General features: G+C 39.7%; 1 protein-coding gene across 1 annotated transcript; it reads right to left on the minus strand.

Annotated features, from left to right (window-relative positions):
- Positions 1-5,406: 5,406 nt before the first annotated feature.
- SOCS4 (suppressor of cytokine signaling 4) lies at positions 5,407-17,670 on the minus strand. The gene is made up of 2 exons (XM_049767319.1): positions 17,608-17,670; positions 5,407-6,981 (listed from the first exon to the last, which is right to left on the minus strand). The coding sequence occupies exon 2, from the start codon at positions 6,888-6,890 to the stop codon at positions 5,571-5,573; it is 1,320 nt and encodes a 439-aa protein (XP_049623276.1). The 5' UTR covers positions 6,891-6,981; positions 17,608-17,670; the 3' UTR covers positions 5,407-5,570.
- Positions 17,671-17,880: the final 210 nt, after the last annotated feature.

Raw genomic sequence — 17,880 nt, forward strand, 5'->3', positions numbered from 1 at the left:
AACAGAAGGTAGGAGCTTGCATGCAGCCAACCTGGGTTCGATTCTTGGAACTACATATAATCCTCGATTTCTGAGTGTAGAGCTAGGAATAAGCCCAGACCATGGGTGGGGGGTGGTCCTAAAACAAAACAGATGTGCTGAATCATTACTAAGTTATTGAAGTTCGGGGTCAAAAACCACCTGCGCCTGAGTGCTTCACCCAATTAATTGCTCCTAGTCCCTCTGAATCTTGTGACATCTAACTTAGTCCTGCTAGTTCTCAGCCAGGATAGTGGACACTAGGGATTAGAGAACAGGGCCATTCCTGTGCCCCATGGGAGCCTATAGAGGCTAACGCTAATGTTTATTCAGAATTGCATGTGAGATGATGGATGAAAGGCCTGAAGCTCTAGTCATAGTACAGTGGGTGAACTTGCCTTGCATGCGGCAGACCCAGATTCAATCTCCTGCATTTCAGAGAGTCCCCTGAGCACCGCCAGGAGTGACTCCTGAGTGGGAGTCAGGCATAAACCTCTGAGCAGCCAAAACAAAAGGCCTTAAGTTCACCGTACCCAATCCTTCAGGTTCCTCCACACCAGCTAGGTTGGACCTGCATGAAGACTTCCCATCAGCTCCTGCTCCAGTGCCTTTCATTCTAAATTAAGACCCACTCCCCCATATTTCTCCAGCATATCTGATCACATCTTGACATCAGCTTCTTGAGGTTCCGTGAAGAGTAGCATACTACAACTCGAAAATGTACAAGAATCCCAAGTTTTATATTCCCCCCTTGCGTTAACTGTAACATATATACACAAAATTTTAAAAACAAAATGCGAGGCCTCTGGATTTTATAAGAAGTTTTAATTAAGAAGAAATGAAAATTTATTCAGAACTTATTTAAACTCACATCAAAGAAAACAACTTTAGGAATAGGAACAAAAACGGACAGTCTACATTTAGGGGATAAGTTTATACAAGCTTTGATAGACACAAATAGTCATTAATACTTTTGTGAAGTAACTAAATTCTGTATGTATTCAATATATAGCAAGTTCATACTTGTAACAGAATTTATCTATTTCAGAAAAGCAAAATCAGCACAATTTAGGTAAATCTTGAGTTTTACACTCAGGTCTGAAAGCTAAGATTTCATTATAACCATGGCAAAAGTGATTATCTTTTACTTCCTCCAAATGTAATCAACTTTTAAAATAACTTAGGCTAACATCAATTTTACACAGACCTTATTAAGGATAGGAAATTGCAACTGTTCATCTAATTGCAGTCTAAACCATAAATCCAAATTGTACAGTTATCTCTATTGTCAAATTAAGCCAAGAAAGCCTATTACCGAATAAAGGAAGTGCATGTCAATCTGCAGGTTCACTAAAGGGATACTCTGAAAACCTATCATCACATTTGTGTGTAAGGGCTATACAACAATTATTTTCAAGTATGCTCTAAGGGTCACTTCTTCACTGAAGAATTGGTCTTCAGGAAGTCAAGTGACAAGTATTATTACCTACTTTTTTTTAAACGTCAGGAAATAAAAGCAGAAAAGACTTAGTACTGGCTAATTATTAAAAAGTGGTAAAAGTAGACTTTGGTTGTGTTTGTTTGTTTTTTTTTGAAATAGGACTTCTGTGCCCTACTGAAATACCTTTCCATTGGGCTATATACATTCATCTTCATTTCTATTTAGAAGCTAATGTATTTCTACAGTTACCTCCATTTTGTGTTCCAATGTCTGTAGAGATTAGTAATATAAAGACTTTTGCAGTATTGCTCATTTCAATAGGTCATTAAAATAAAAACCAAAACCACATTGTGCTTCTGTTCATTCTACAGGAATAAAAAAAATGTGACTTACTGTTTCTAAAAAATTTTTCCAAATGCAGAAATAACATGATTTAAATCTTATTCTTTTGGACATCAAGTCATCTAACACTCTGGAAATTTTGTACTTGCATTATTTTCCCTCATTTTATAGTCAGGAAAGTCTAAATTTTTGTGTGAAATTTGCTTTGCCAAAATAATTATAGAATCTATTTGATGTGAATATTGCTAAAAAAGACAAGATTTTTCATGAAAGCTGAGTATAAGAGATTTTGGTCTCAAGGATTTTGTTTCATAGGAAGGAAGTTCTCTATTACGTGGATCTATAAAATGACCCAAACTTCAGAGACAGGAAGCTGATAACTTGATTTGTCTTAATGGCTTTGTCTCATGAATAAATGATAATCATGATTTTCTTATAAAAGAAATGAAATTTTAGTAATGATCTGTGTCCTGTTTGCCACATTTGCTTTATTTTTAAAGAACTGCTAATTATTAAAATATCCTTTATATTATTTATAATAAGTCAAAACTTTAAAGAAAGTCATTTTTTGACCCAAGTTTGCTCTTAGCTGAAATTCAGTAAAGAACCCAGGTTTGATCATCAAATCAATAAATCTAGCCACAAGCTGACTAAAAGCTTCCTTTCTTCTTCCTCTTATTAGGTCTTCCTTTAAATTAAACCATTCACTCTATGAATTATTTAAGTGTTTGGCATGGTTATAGAAAGATCATATGAGTTTTTATATAAAATGCTATGAAATCTAAAAAAACCATTCAACATACTTCAGTAACTGTAGTATGTATCAAGCTGTAGCTTAAAAAAAAAAAAACAAAAACAGGATTGGAGAGGTATATCCTGAAAAGCTTCAGAGAAATATAAAAGTCAAGTTTATTTCCTGATTAGAGCAGGATGATTCCCAAAGCACAGTTAAGTGTCTGGTCCAGACTAGCTATTAGCAATTAAGTAGTTTCCTTGCACTGTCAAAGCTTTTTCCCTGAGGTAATGCCTAATTCTTAATTTAATATTTTATTGTTTCTTTTAGCACCACCCTTTCTTATCAATAAACTACACATTCCCACCATGCCATATGTTTTATCAACTCCGGAATTTATACTTCTAATGTTCACATCATCACATAAGAGTTGTTAAAAATTTTTATTCATATTTAGATTTTTACCTTTTCCACATTTTTCTCAGAATTTACTCATTTTATTTATACATTCCAATAAAAGTTTCTTAATAAGTTAAATTTCTGAATACCGAGTAGTCTCCCAAATATACCCTTATAGTTATTAAAAAATTAAACTTCCTAAATTCCAATCCTTCTCTTTTTTTTCCCTTTATTTCAAAAGCAATTACCTTCTCAGGTCTTTGTTTCTACTTTCCAGGTATCTTTTCATTGTAGCAAACCAAACCAAACCAAACCAAACCAAACCAAACCAAACCATTTCAGAATAAATGTCTCTTACCAGATCATTTCTTGGATCATCTACTTCAAGGCTGTCTATGGCAGTATTTTGAAAATGTTAATAACTATTAATACCTTGAAGCTGAAAAATTAAGCCAGGGAGAATATATTACAAGCAACCAGTCTGAATATATGAAAAACGACTTAGAGCTTGATTTTCATATAAACACCAATTTTATCATTATAAAAGGCAACATAATTATAATTTTGTTATAAAATTACCTTTTAACAATATTCTTAACTAATCATCCCTTAGGTTTTTCTGTACTGATAAAAAATTATTTTTAAAAGAAAATTATTTAAAATGATTGTTTCATAGAAACAGAAAGTCTCATTATCAAATTCTGATAAAAACTCTAATTATGGGTAAAGTCTAACCACACAATTTTCTTTCACCAAAGATATTTAGGAAGTACTATATTGGTAAGTCAGTTAAGCTTCTCAGTGATCTACAAAAGTGCCACAATAAAGATGAGGTAGTATGAGACTTTTCTACACTTGAAAAAGGAAAATCTCAACTTGGTGTAAAGATATTCTGAGCCTCATCATTGATGAGAGGTGTCATTTTCTACCTCTCACTGGAATCAAGAGTCTTGAGACCACTGAGAAAAAAACTGCTGAAAGAAAAATGCTAACAGATATTTCCTTTGATTTTGTGTTAATTGTTAACATTTATTTTAAAGATAATATCAAAAACTGACATCTTTATTAACCATATATTTTCATGAAAGGTGAATGCTTCAACTTAAAAGCAGTAATATTTAAGAAACATCTTTTCCAGCTTGTAAATGAGTCAAATTTCTTTCAATAAATGGAAAAGCAGCTTCCTACTAGAGCAAAATTAGATTAAAAATGCTAGTTAGTATAAAGGGATAGATAGCTTGCCAGAAGAAACAACTGTCTGGGAATTCATTATTGATTCTTTAAAAAAAAGAGGAGCTGGATGGTATCACTCTATTAATCTTTATTATATTGGGCTAATGATGTTTCTAAAAATGCTTCCCTGTTCTCAAAAGAGTAAATGTAAAATATTACCTCTAGTGCCCTATACTGCTATGGATGAAACTTCATGCAGCTTTCAAAATGTATTCTTTTTGGGAACTGATCATAAAAGATATATTAATTATGAAAACAAGAGCAATTTTTTGAAATGCAAAGGTTAAAAAACAGTACGAAGCTTCCTGAACACTGAGAGACCCTGTTTACCTCTTGAAATTTTATTCAAGAGCAACTTAACAATTTTTTTGTTGGTTACTAATGGAACCTTATGGCTGTTGTTTTAATAAACTGTGGTATTTCAGCTGAAGAACAAGTTTAGTTTCTATAAAAGGTCTAAGAAAAAAATAACAGTACATAATACAGAAAAACCTCACAGTTGCTTTAGTAACTTTTTTCATTACAAGTTACTAGTGTTATCATTTTAAAGCTTCCAGTGAGAAAGAAACAATATTTACATTCTCAAGATACTGATTCTAATTCAACCATGTGGAGAGAAAGCTCTATTCAAGGAATAAAACAAATAACCTCACTATCATGTACAAGAAATTCAACAGCAAAATATCGTCTTTTTCATTAATTCTTTTTTCTCTTCTGAGGTGCCTGAGATCCAACCCAGGGTTCACATACATAAGGCATTCATTCTACCATTGAGCCAGAGCTTCTCCTCATTTCTTACTGACCAGATTAATCAGGCTTAGAAACCCTATTTTATGGTTAATATGTAAAATGAAAACACATCAACTTTTATTTTAAGCCATTTTGTTATATTAACAACCTATTTAATACATAAGTCCATTACATTAATATGTACTGTGAATTACAACACACTTAACTGAAGAACTGAAAACAACTCTTGGGATGGGGATGGGGATGGGGAAATTATATGGATAGGAATGCTAATGGAATAGGCTAACATAGCATTTCACAAGTGGAAAGGGATACAGGATATTCTTTTAAAAGTACAAAATACATATTGTTCGACTGTTTGCAATGTCTACCAAATTTTTAATATCTCTGGAACACTGCAAACTACAATCAAGAAAAGAAAAAATTAGGTATATAATCTATATAGTAACAAAAACTAAATCTGGTTCATTACTCCTTAGTATATATAACCTTAAACAATTAGTATGTCAGAATAAAAATAAAATGATCTGGAAGTAAAATTTTGGGCAGAAGTTTATTTGTATTCCAGTTGCCCTTTTAAAAAAATGTAAAGTATAAGAAAAATAAGCCATTAAATAAAAATATGTGTATAATTCCAATGTTTCTACTCCTTTCCTAGCATTGTTCTGGTGCATCAATCCTGAGTACTCTAACTTTTGATTTATAGTGATATTCCTTCAGATATAATTTCATAGAGGAAGGAATTGGAAGGGCATCAATACCATCATAAGTTGTACAGTTACAAATAACTGTTCTGCATATGTGCTGTAGGGAAAAGGGGAAAGTCCGAATTAAAGGAGTAGATAAAAGTGGTTCAAAGAACATACAGGCACTTGGGTCCTTATAATGTTCTAGGAGCCCAGTAATATCAGGAGAATGGAAGACACAAGGATCATGTGCATCAAAGCTAAAGTTGTGATTCCACTGTTCAATTCTAGCGTGAAGAGAACGACTATAGCGTCTAAAACTAACAGAGAACAAATAGTCTTCCTGTGCTGAATCTCGAAGTAAAAAAGTACCTTCAGGTTTTCCTTCTAGTAGAGCTTCAGCTGCATATTTATCCATAACTCCCCAATAACATGGATTGTTATTGATCTGAAGGAGGTCTGGTACAAGATAGTGGACATAATCAATCTGGGTGTGGTACTTAGGTGGTGTTTCCAACTGCAGGATATCTTCATCTAGCTCCCATTTGGGTTTGTTTCTTTTCCTGGAACTTGTGCAAAGTGTAATAATTTCATCATCTGAATCCATATCACTATCTTCTATACTGTTATTTGAAACTAGGTTCATTACAGAACCAGTTAGAGGACCACTTCCACATGAAACAGTGTTTGTGGTTATGACACAGGGCTGAACATTAGTATGTGAGAAACAGTTTATCTCTTCTTCTGTGTTTCTTCGTTTTAACTGAATATCCCTCAGTTCACTCTGAGATAAGTCTGTGCTTACCCAATCATCTGATTTAGGATTTATAGGAGCTGTATGTCGTTTAATAAAGTGCCACCTAAAGGCTAAATCCGATCGAGGTGGGAAAGGACACTTATCTAACATGAGTTCACTGATATGAATTTTTCTTTTGGATGGAAGTCCTGAAGAGTGCCGGCTACTACAATTCTTTATTGGAAAGCACTGCCCCACAGCATCTTGAAGTTTCTGTTTAAGAGAACGGCCTAGAAATCTATGCCCACAGGAGTGATCTAAATCCAACTCGATGGATGAACAGCTGTGCTTTCGTTCTTGGCTTCTTAAGGGAACTTCTGTTTTCTCTATAACATTCACCGTTTCAGCATCTGAACAACTTTCATTCTTTTTCGACCAAGACAACTTCTTTCCACTCCACACGTAACCATCTTTTCTATCAGCACTTCTACTCCGGGTAGTTTTAGGTCTTACATCTACATCTTTACAATCATTTTCAATGTTTTCTGCCATCTTCAAAACTTATCCACAATTCCAGTGTTATAAATAATGCTTTTTCAGTTTTTCCGGCAGGAAGTTTCTTCTGGGCACTTTCTGGATGTATCTAAAAAAAAAAAAACAAACCACACACAACACAAATTATTTGCTGCTCACTTTATGGCTTATATATTAAGCGCCAATTTTTAAAATATGCTTATTTAGCACAGAAAAATAGTACCAAATAGTCTGGTCTCCATTCCAGATAAGCCCTGGCCATCCGTGTTTTAGGTGAGTACCCCAAATGCAGTAGGTACTCTTTGGAACCAGTCAGTCCAGGAAGGACATGAGGCCTCCAACTTGAGAATCTGTAGGGATCAAATGGAGCCTTAACACCTCAATGATGGAATACTGGAATACTTTTATTCCTTCAGCACTATACTGAAGTCACCAATTTCCCCATGGAGGTTACAGTCCTAGAGTACCCCTTCATTCTTGGGAGTCAATTGCTACACTTTCATAATTTGCTTATGAGAATGAATTATGAAAATTCACACCAGAATTCAAAAGACACAATAGGGAAGCTATGTAAAAGCCTATAAAGTCCAACAAAAGTGAAGGTTCTACAGTATCAACCAACTTTAAAATCTCTCAGATTGGGCCCAGAGAGATAGCACAGCAGCGTTTGCCTTGCAAGCAGCCGATCCAGGACCAAAGGTGGTTGGTTCGAATCCCGGTGTCCCATATGGTCCCCCGTGCCTGCCAGGAGCTATTTCTGAGCAGACAGCCAGGAGTAACCCCTGAGCACCGCAGGGTGTGGCCCAAAAACCAAAAAAAAAAAAAAATCTCTCAGATTATATATATATATATATATATATATATATCAGAGGCATCATGATGCAGATAATAATAATACATGCATATACAATTATCAATAGAAGTTAGAAAACTAATCAACCAGGGGCCGGGAAGGTGGCGCTAGAGGTAAGGTGTCTGCCTTGCAAGCGCTACCATAGGACGGGCAGCGGTTCGATCCCCCCGCGTCCCCTATGGTCCCCCCAAGCCAGGGGCAATTTCTGAGTGTCAAATGGGTGTGGCCCAAAAACCAAAAAAAAAAAAAAAAAAAAAAGAAAACTAATCAACCAGAAACCAAAGTTATGTGTGTGACATAAAAAACTTAAAGGAAGTCCTTAACAGTGGAGTGAGCTAAAGATGGTATGTAGGAAACTTCTAGAAACCAACAGAAGATGAAGAATGTCTGAAAAAAAAATGAACAGTACACCAGAGAACTACAGGATGAGATTAAGAATAACAGCAGACTCATTACAGTCTCTGAGGAACAAGGAGAATTAGAAGAAAGAAGTCTAGAGTGTTTGCTTTGTATCCCACATGGTGAGCCTGCAGCAGCAATTTCTAAGCGCAGAGCCAGGAGTAAGCTGCTGGAGTTGATCACCCCTATCCCCAACAAGGCATGATTTTTTTCCAGAGTTAAAGAAGACATGAATCTTGATTCAATAAGCCAAAAACAGGTCTCCCTCTCCCTCTCCCTCTCTCTCTCATCACCCTGATCCCCAACAAGGCATGATTTAAGCCAAAAACAGGTCCCATCTCCTCCCTCCCTCCCTCTCTCCCTCCCTCCCTCTCTAACTCTCTCTTTCTCTCTCTCCTCTCTCTCCCCTCTCTCTCCCACCTTCTCCCTCACTCCCTCCGCCCAGTAAGAGAATATTGAAGTCCCAAGATCAAATATGTAAGTCACAAAGGAAATTCTCTAAGATTAACAGTAGTTTTCTCAAATAAAACTCTATAAGTCAAATGAGAATTGCAGAATGAATATAATATATAATAAATAATAAAATATATAATAAAAAGCAGAATGAAATGAACATCTTATCAAGAATACCATAATCAGTTAGATTTAATTTGATTTGAAAAAAAGATAAAAAAATTTTATAGACAAGCAATTGCTTAGTAACTTCCCAGCTTTTAAAGCTACCGTATTTTCTGGCGTATAAGATGACTTTGAAACAAAAAAAGTCAACCGAAAATCGGGGGTCGTCTTATACGCTGAGTATATCCCGAAAAATGTTTCAATATGCCGCTAAACAAAAATTGTCTGAATATTGCCACAAAACGAATTTTCCAACTCGATCCTGCACCAATCACTGCAAGGCAGCTCGGACTGCCTCTCTGACTCAGCCAATCCAAGCAGGTTTTTTATGCATGCAAATTAGACAATGTTCTGGACCCGAATCTGCACTGTAAAAAGTCTGCTCAGATTGGCCAGAGTCAGAGAGGAAGTCTATTACAGTATAACCTTTGAACCTTTGCTTGCTGTGATTGGCTCACTGTGGTACATACAGTTGTAGCACAGGAACGTTCTGTCTGATACAGCGAATATAGGCCTAAACCTATGTTTTAACTGCAAAATTAGGGGGTCGTCTTATACGCCGGCAAATACGGTAGCTTTTCAAGAAACATTCAAGAAGCATCTTTGTTTTTTGGTCACACCTGGCAGTGTTCTGGGCTTACTCTAAGAGGGATTAGGGGATCATATATGAAGCTAGGGATGAATCAAGGTTGGACACAAACAATGCAAGGGCCCTACCCATTTATTATCACACCAGTGTATTTTTTTGTTGTTGTTGCTATTTTGGGGACATACCCAGTGAAGCTCAGGAATTACTTCTGTCAATGCTTGGGGGACTATATGGGATGCTGGAGATGGAACCTAGGGTGGTCATATGCAAGGCAAGTTCTCTAACTGCTGTACTACATCTCCAGCCCTCAAGGAACTTCTATAAAAGACAAGATGAGTCACATGTAAACCCTACGAATGGTGACAATACATTCCTTCATCTCATTAATTTCAATGTCAATGGACTGAACTCACCAATCAAGAAACAGAGTGATAGGATATGTGAGAAAACTGACCACAACATTCTCTAAGAGACACACTGAACAAGTAGGGTAAACACAAGCTTAAAGTCAAAGATTACAAACCATCTTACAGGTAAACAATTCCTTTTAAAAAAAGGCTATGGTGGGACCGGTGAGGTGGCGCTAGAGGTAAGGTGTCTGCCTTGCAAGCACTAGCCAAGGAAGGACCAAGCTTCGATCCCCCATCATCCCATATGGTTCCCCCAAGCCAGGGGCAATTTCTGAGTGCTTAGCCAGAAATAGCCCCTGAGCATCAAACGGGTGTGGCTGAAAAACAAAAACAAAACAAACAAAAAAGCTAAGGTAACAATATTTGTATCAGATGACACAGACTTTAAACTTTAAAAGGCCAGAAAGCACCACATATGAGCTTCTGAAGGAATGATTGTTGAGTAGTATTGAGTGACCCCTAAGTATTGCTGGCTTTGGCCCCCCAACCAGAAGTAAATAAATGATTCAATAAGTAAATAATTGATTCAGGGGCTGGAGTGATAGCACAGTGGGAAAGGCGCTTGCCTTGCATGCAGCTGACCCAGGTTGGATCTCAGGTATCCATCCATATGGTTTCCTGAGCACCACCAGGAGTGATTCTTGAGTGCAGAACTAGGAATAACCCCTGATCACCTCCAGGTGTGACTCAAAATACAAACAAAAAAATGGGCAGAAAGGACAGGGAGGGCCATTTCTTAATGATGAAGGGATTAATACACCAAGAAGAACTCACATTACTAAAAACATATAGCTCCTGATGGTGGACCATCAATATATATATAATATATATATATTATATATATATATTTTGTTGTTGTTGTTGCTGTTGTTTTTTTTTTGGGGGGGTCACACCTGACAGCGCTCAGTACTCCTGGCTCTCCGCTCAGAAATCGCTGGGGGGGGGCGCAAACTCGGGGGACTAAAAGGGTTGCCGGGATTCGAACCTCTGTCCTGCATGAAAGGCAAACGCCCTACCTCCATTCTATCTCTGGCCCCAAAATATTTAAAAACAACCAACAGACATGAAGAAAAACACTGACAGCAACACAATAGTAGGAAATCAAGCATTCCTGTCATCACTGTATATATATATATATATATATATATATATATATATATATATATACAGGTCATGTAGGCAAAAACTCTGTAAGGGAACACTGGCATTTAAAGAAGATATGAAAATAAGATAAGACTCTTAAGAGTATACATTCTTCTCTGGTGCATATGGTACATTCTCCATAATAGATCACATTCTGGGTCACAAAACATTGCTGCACAAGGTCAAGAGAAATTATATCAATTATCCTCTCTAGGAAGCTTTAAAAGTAGAAATTAATCAATAAAAATGGAAAAAAAAACACTCAAACATTGGAAAAGCAAAACAATTTACTTCTGAACAACCAGTGGAGCAAAGATAAAATCAGTGAGGAAATAAAATTCCTGGAAATAAATGATAATGAATATACAAGCTATCAAAATATAGAGGGCATAGCAAAAGCAGTATAACAGGGAAGTTTATAGCAATTAAAGCGCATATTAGGAAGCAAGAAATGGCCAACATAAATAAATCTAACTGCACAGCTTAAACATAAAAGGTCAATAAAAGAGGTGGCCAGAGAGATAGCACAGAAGCAGGGCTTTGCCTTGCATTTGGCCAACCTTGGTTTGATCCCAGGTATCCCATATGGTCTCCCGTGCCTGCCAACACATGAGGGTCCCCAGGAGTGATTCCTAAGCAAAGGCAGAGTATGAACAGTTGGGTATAGCCCAAACCTAAAATACAAAACAAATATCTAAGTGAAAATAAAAGGCTTTTTTCCCCCCATAAAAAATTGGGGAACAAAAAAGAAAAGTAAAAACATGTTTAATGGGGCCAGAGTGATAGTACAGAGGGTAGAGCGCTTGCCTGGCATAAGGGACATCTGGATTTCATCTCTGTTATCTCTAGAGGTTCAATACTTTTTCTGGTTTTTGGGCCACACCCAGTAGTGATCAGGAGGCTATATGGGGTTCCAAGCATAAATTTGTAAAAAAACAGTAAGAATTACCACTAATTCTACTATTTCTAACAATAAGCACTTTAATATTTTCATTACATCTATACATGTATATAGATGTCAACTCCATCACACAAAGATGGCAGTCATTAGAAATGCTGCTTGGGGGGGCCAGCGAGGTGGCGCTAGAGGTAAGGTGTCTGCCTTGCAAGCGCTAGCCAAGGAAGGACTGCAATTCGATCCCCCCGCGTCCCATATGGTCTCCCCAAGCCAGGGATAATTTCTGAGCGCTTAGCCAGGAGTAACCCCTGAGCATCAAACGGGTGTGGCCCAAAAAAACAAAAAAAGAAAAAAAAAAAAAAAGAAATGTTGCTTGGGGCCAGAGAAATAGCACAGTGATAGGGCGTTTGCCTAGCATGTGGCCAACCCAGAAAGGACCCTGGTTTGATTCCCAGCATCCTATATGGTCCTCTGAGCCTGCAGGAACAACCCCTGAGCACCACTGGGTGTGACCCAAAAACCAATAAACCCAAACAGAAATGTTGTCTGAGTTCAGTTCTTTTGTACTAGCCATATCACATTAAAACCACAATTTCTCATCTGTAATATACAATAGGTATGGCTATTATTTACTTTTATTATGCCACTGAGATTAAATAAAATAGTCAGCTCAGCACCTAATTGTATTAAGTGTTCAATAGTAAATTCATTTTTATTTATTACAACTGTTTTATGGAAGAAATTATAATGAAGAAAGCATTTGGTAAAATATAGGGTCTTCTGAGTTCCACTTAGGAAGCCCCCAATAAATAAAGTAGGTAGCAAATTGGGATTGGTTATGTAAGGAGAAAAGTTTAAATTAATACTGATTATATGACTGGCAAATCTATCACTCACTGTTAGAAGGCTACTACTTGTCTTATAGGCTATTTCTGAAGGAAAAGTGAAGGTAAAAAGAACTAAAATCATCAAGGAAACCTCCATTTCTTTGCTCATTTCTAGTGTACTTCAATTGCTTGCGGGGGGGAGTTGGTAGCACTATTATCTTAAATAAAATCTTAACAAAACTTTGTGAACAGACAGAATCACTGAAAAAAAAATGGAGGGGCATACTAGTGGCACTCAGGGGTTACCGCTGGCTCTGCACTCAGAAATCACTCCTGGAAGAGATAGCATGGAGGTAAGGCGTTTGCCTTTCATGCAGGAGGTCATCGGTTCGAATCCCGGCGCCCCATATGGTCCCCTGTGCCTGCCAGGAGCAATTTCTGAGCCTGGAGCCAGGAATAACCCCTGAGCACTGCCAGGTGTGACCCAAAAACCAAAAAAAAGAAAAAAAGAAAAAGAAATCACTCCTGGCTGGCTCAGGGGACCAAATGGGATGCAAGAAATAGAACACAGGTCCATCCTGGGTAGGCCACATGCAAGGCAATCACCTGTACCATTATGCTATCACTCCGGCCCCTAATCACTGAAAATATCTAACAAAGTTTGTTCTTGGTAGCAAAGTAAAATAATTAAGCTGTGAATTTATAACCCCCTTTTATTTTTGTTTTGGAATCACACTAGGGCAGTAAGCATGGCAAAGGGCTGTGGACCCACTGGTGCAGGGGCTCAGACTGTGTTCCTTGCATACCAACCAACATACACTCATTAAGAACTTTTCTTGTCCTATACACTTTTCTTTTTACAAATGAAAAGTTTGCTAGCATGGCTGGAGATAGCGCCAGTGATAGGGTGTTTGCCTTGCACACAGCCAACTCAGGATAAATGGTGGTTCAATCTCTGGCATCCCATATGGTTCCCCCCGACCCCTGCCGGGAGTTATTTCTGAGTACAGAATCAGGAGTAACCCGAGTGCTGCCGGGTGTGCCCACCCCAAAAGAATAAAAGAATAAAGAAAGCACTATTTCCCCCGCAAATTGATAGTCTGATAAGTACAGGATACTTTCAGAGACATAAAAATCTTTGTATTTCTAAGCTGCCTACAATGTTATGTATTTTTGTTGTTGCTGTTTGTTTGGTTTTGGGACTACACCCAGTGGTGCTCAGGAGTTGTTCTTGACTCAGTGCTTAGAAAACCTCCTGGCAGCCTCAGGGGACCTAATGGATTGCTAGGGATAGAACGCAGGTCACCTGGGTCAACCACATGCAAGGTAACCCACCCTTCGCACTGTGCTATCACTACAGCCCCAGGTTTAATAATTTTCACATTCAGTACTTATATTACTGAAGACTTGAAAAACTGACACTCTAAGGTTATGATGCTGTCTTTTTTTTTTGGGCCACACTCGTTTGACGCTCAGGGGTTACTCCTGGCTAAGTGCTCAGAAATTGCCCCTGGCTTGGGGTGACCATATGGGACGCCAGGGGATCCAACCAAGGTCTTTCCTTGGCTAGCGCTTGCAAGGCAGACACCTTACCTCTAGCGCCACCTCTCCGGCCCCAATGCTGTCTTTTAAAATTATTTTTTTATTTTGTTTTGGCCACACCTGGCAGCGCTTTGAACTTACTCCTGGCTTTACACTCAGGGATTATTCCTGGTGGTGCTTAGGGCATGTGTGGAATCCCACTGGTTCTGCAGCAGCATATAAGGCAAGCATCTAAACTCCTGAAGTCTTTTCAGCCCTGATATAGCTTCTAAACATTTTATTTCGATTTTTTTTATTTTGGCTCTTGGGCCACACCCGGTGATGCTTAGGAGTTACTCACACTCAGAAATCGCTCCTGGTTTGGGGGACCCCAGGGACACCCGGGGGGATTGAACCATGTTCCATCCTAGGTTAGCGAATGCAAGGCAAATGCCCTACCCCTTATGTCACTACTTTTTTTAGGTCATAACCAGTGATGTTCAAGAGTTTTGTATTTAGGAATCAGTATCCTAGGAATGCTTCGGGGACCGTGAGAATGATGGAATCATATTTGTTTGCCATGTTCAAGGCAAACCACTTTACCCATTGTGCTGTTGCTAAGGCCCCTAAAACTGCTCCTTTTAGTTAATGCCATCTCAACCAGTACTCTAGCCATATACATTCACGTGTTTTCATTCCTTTTTTTTTTTTTTTGGTTTTTGGGTCACACCCTGTGACGCTCAGGGGTTACTCCTGGCTATGCGCTCAGAAGTTGCTCCTGGCTTCTTGGGGAACCATATGGGACGCCGGGGGATCGAACCGCGGTCCGTCCTAGGCTAGCGCAGGCAAGGCAGGCACCCTACCTCCAGCGCCACCGCCCGGCCCCACGTGTGTGTTTTCATTCTATTGCCCTTGAGACACATGTCAGCCTTAGGTAGTATGAATGAACCTTCTAAATTAAGACTTGTGGCGGGAGAGATAGCATGCCTTTCATGCAGAAGGTCGATGGTTGGAATCCCAGCATCCTATATGGTCCCCCGAGCCTGCCAGGAGTGATTTCTGAGCATAGAGCCAGGAGTAACCCCTGAGTGCTGCCGGGTGTGACCCAAAAAAACCAAAACCAAAAACAAACAAACAAAAAAAAGACTAGAGCAAAGACCACTAACCTTTACTGCAACTGAATCTGCAACCTGTATTTTTTTTTGAGTTTATTCAGCTACTCAATTCTACATGATGTTTTTATCATTATTAATTAGTAATAAATAAAGCATTTTGGAAAAGGTTGAATGCTGTATAGTGACAGTCACATCAGTATTCTTACATATTTTGTACATGTCTGAATGCCTCTTTCCCTCCACAAAGCTCACTGAAAGACATTAAAATTCCCAGGTATTTTTCTGAATTAGGAATGAAATTGTGAAGATATATTAGCAAAATCAAGAATTTATCTTTTAATATTTAAAATGTTTTAGTCATTTAATTCAACTTTAGTTCAGATGAGAGCAGTGAAAGCACACCCAAAGTTGCCGAGATATAAATAGCAATTTGTTTTGTACATTTTATACAGCATATGTAAGGGAACCTATTGTCAGAAAAAAGCAGAGCCATTGGTCAAGGTCACACGACAGGCAATTGTAGGAGTCAAAATAAAAAACTAGGGCTGTTCAATGCCAAGATTAAGCGCTTACCATAAATATGAATTTTGTCAAGAAAAATCTGAGTCAACTGGCTTCATTAAGACATGAAAGTCGGGCCGGGCGGTGGCGCTGGAGGTAAGGTGCCTGCCTTGCCTGCGCTAGCCTAGGACGGACCGCGGTTCGATCCCCCGGCGTCCCATATGGTCCCCCAAGAAGCCAGGAGCAACTTCTGAGCGCATAGCCAGGAGTAACCCCTGAGCCTCACAGGGTGTGGCCCAAAAACCAAAAAAAAAAAAAAAAAAAGACATGAAAGTCACGTGGCATTATAGATATTATATTCTCAAAATACAGATTCTTAAGTTTCATCATTTGTTCATTAAAAAATTTTACACATGGGCCCAGAGATAGCACAGTGGTGCTGCCTTGCAAGCAGCCGATCCAGGACCTAAGGTGGTTAGTTCGAATCCCGGTGTCCCATATGGTCCCCCGTGCCTGCCAGGAGCTATTTCTGAGCAGACAGCCAGGAGTAACCCCTGAGCAGCGCTGGGTGTGGCCCAAAAACCAAAAACCAAAAAAAAAAAAAAAAAAAAAAATTTACAAACACGTCTTGCTTTTTAACCACACCCGGTGATGAAGAGGATTTACTTGTTTCTGAGCTCAGGACTCACACATGATGGTGCTCAGGGGACCAGATGGGATGCCTGGGATAGAGGCCACCGTCTTATTTCTGCAGCCCTAGATTTGCTCATTTTAGGGGAAGTGTTCGTAAAATTCACCTTATAACGCAGAACCTTAGACGAGTTTATACCGTCTATGCAATTAATTGTATTTAAAAAATGATCAATCAGCCTACCTAGAAAAATAAGATTGCAAAATAAAATAAGCAACGAGAATCGCCTGGGGGGGGGCCTCTTTTGCTCGGACTTTCGTTGCCACAAATCCAAGTTGGTTCTGAATCACTCTTCCTCTGCATTCATTCATTCATTCATACATTAGACCTCTGCGCCTCGCCAAGGCCATTTGGAAACGTCTGGCGTGCCAAATGTTCCCCTCCCCAACCCCGCCCGGTCTTTCAGTTTGCAACTGGGCACACTGGAAACGAAGACTGACAAGTCGAAGAGACGAGCTCATCTCTAAACACAGATTCGTGAACCTAGGGTTACGGCGGGTCGGAGGCAGGGGGACCCACAAATATCCTGTTGTTAAAGAGAATCCTCGGCGGCGGGGCCTGGCAAAGATGGGGAATGAACTGAAGGGCCGACGCGAATTCATAGGAGCCCAGAGCGCGAGGCCTAGAGGAAAGCAAGATTGATTCCACACCAACGTGTGCGCTTTGTTCCAGCTTTGCTTTGCTATCACGTCGGTGAACTTGAGGAGCGTCTGCAAGGCCAAGTTCTTTATTTTTCTCTTCTTCTTCTTCTTCTTCTTCTTCTTCTTCTTCTTCTTCCTTCTTCTTCTTCTTCTTCCTCTTCCTCCTCCTCCTCCTCCTTCTTCTTCTTCCTCTTCTTCTTCCTCTTCCTCTTCCTCCTCCTCTTCCTCCTCCTCCTCCTCCTCCTCCTCCTTCTTCTTCTTCTTCAGGGATCTATGGAGTGTAGGAAGAGCGGGCACGCACGAAGACTTTCTTTCCTCTTCGGTCTGCGCGGAAATGTCGAGGGAAGAGGATCCAAGAAAGATGCTCCGCCCGCCTCCTCCTCCCCTCGAGCGGAGTCGGCCTGGCGCAGATGCCTCCAGTCCGCCGGGCTCGGGGGAGGGAGGGGCGGGCCGGGCCCGGGGAAGGGACCCGGATGTGCCGGGAAGGCCCGTCGGCGCAGACCCTCGCCTCGCCCCCGCCCCCACTCACCTTCCGGAGCGCCGCTGCCCTGGGGCCGCCCGAGGAACCGCCGCCATCATCCTCGCCATCACTTGGAGCGCTCGCGAAGGGGAAGACGGAGGCAGCAGCTCACGTCAGACCGACACAGCCGCCGTCTCTTCGCATGCTCCCAATCCCTTAGATAAACGCTGGGTTTCCTGTCTGAGACGTCGCCGGCGCCGCCGCCAGCAGCTCCCTCAGGCGCCACCACCACTTCCGCGTTAGGTTCTCTCTCTCTCTCTGCCTTTCTTGCTACAGCCACCG

Source organism: Suncus etruscus, chromosome 2 (genome assembly GCF_024139225.1).
Source record: "Suncus etruscus isolate mSunEtr1 chromosome 2, mSunEtr1.pri.cur, whole genome shotgun sequence".
NCBI lineage: Eukaryota > Metazoa > Chordata > Mammalia > Eulipotyphla > Soricidae > Suncus > Suncus etruscus.

Excerpts from the sequence above, each read along its gene's own strand:
- SOCS4 (XM_049767319.1), bottom strand. The coding sequence starts at position 6,890 with ATGGCAGAAAACATTGAAAATGATTGTAAAGATGTAGATGTAAGACCT.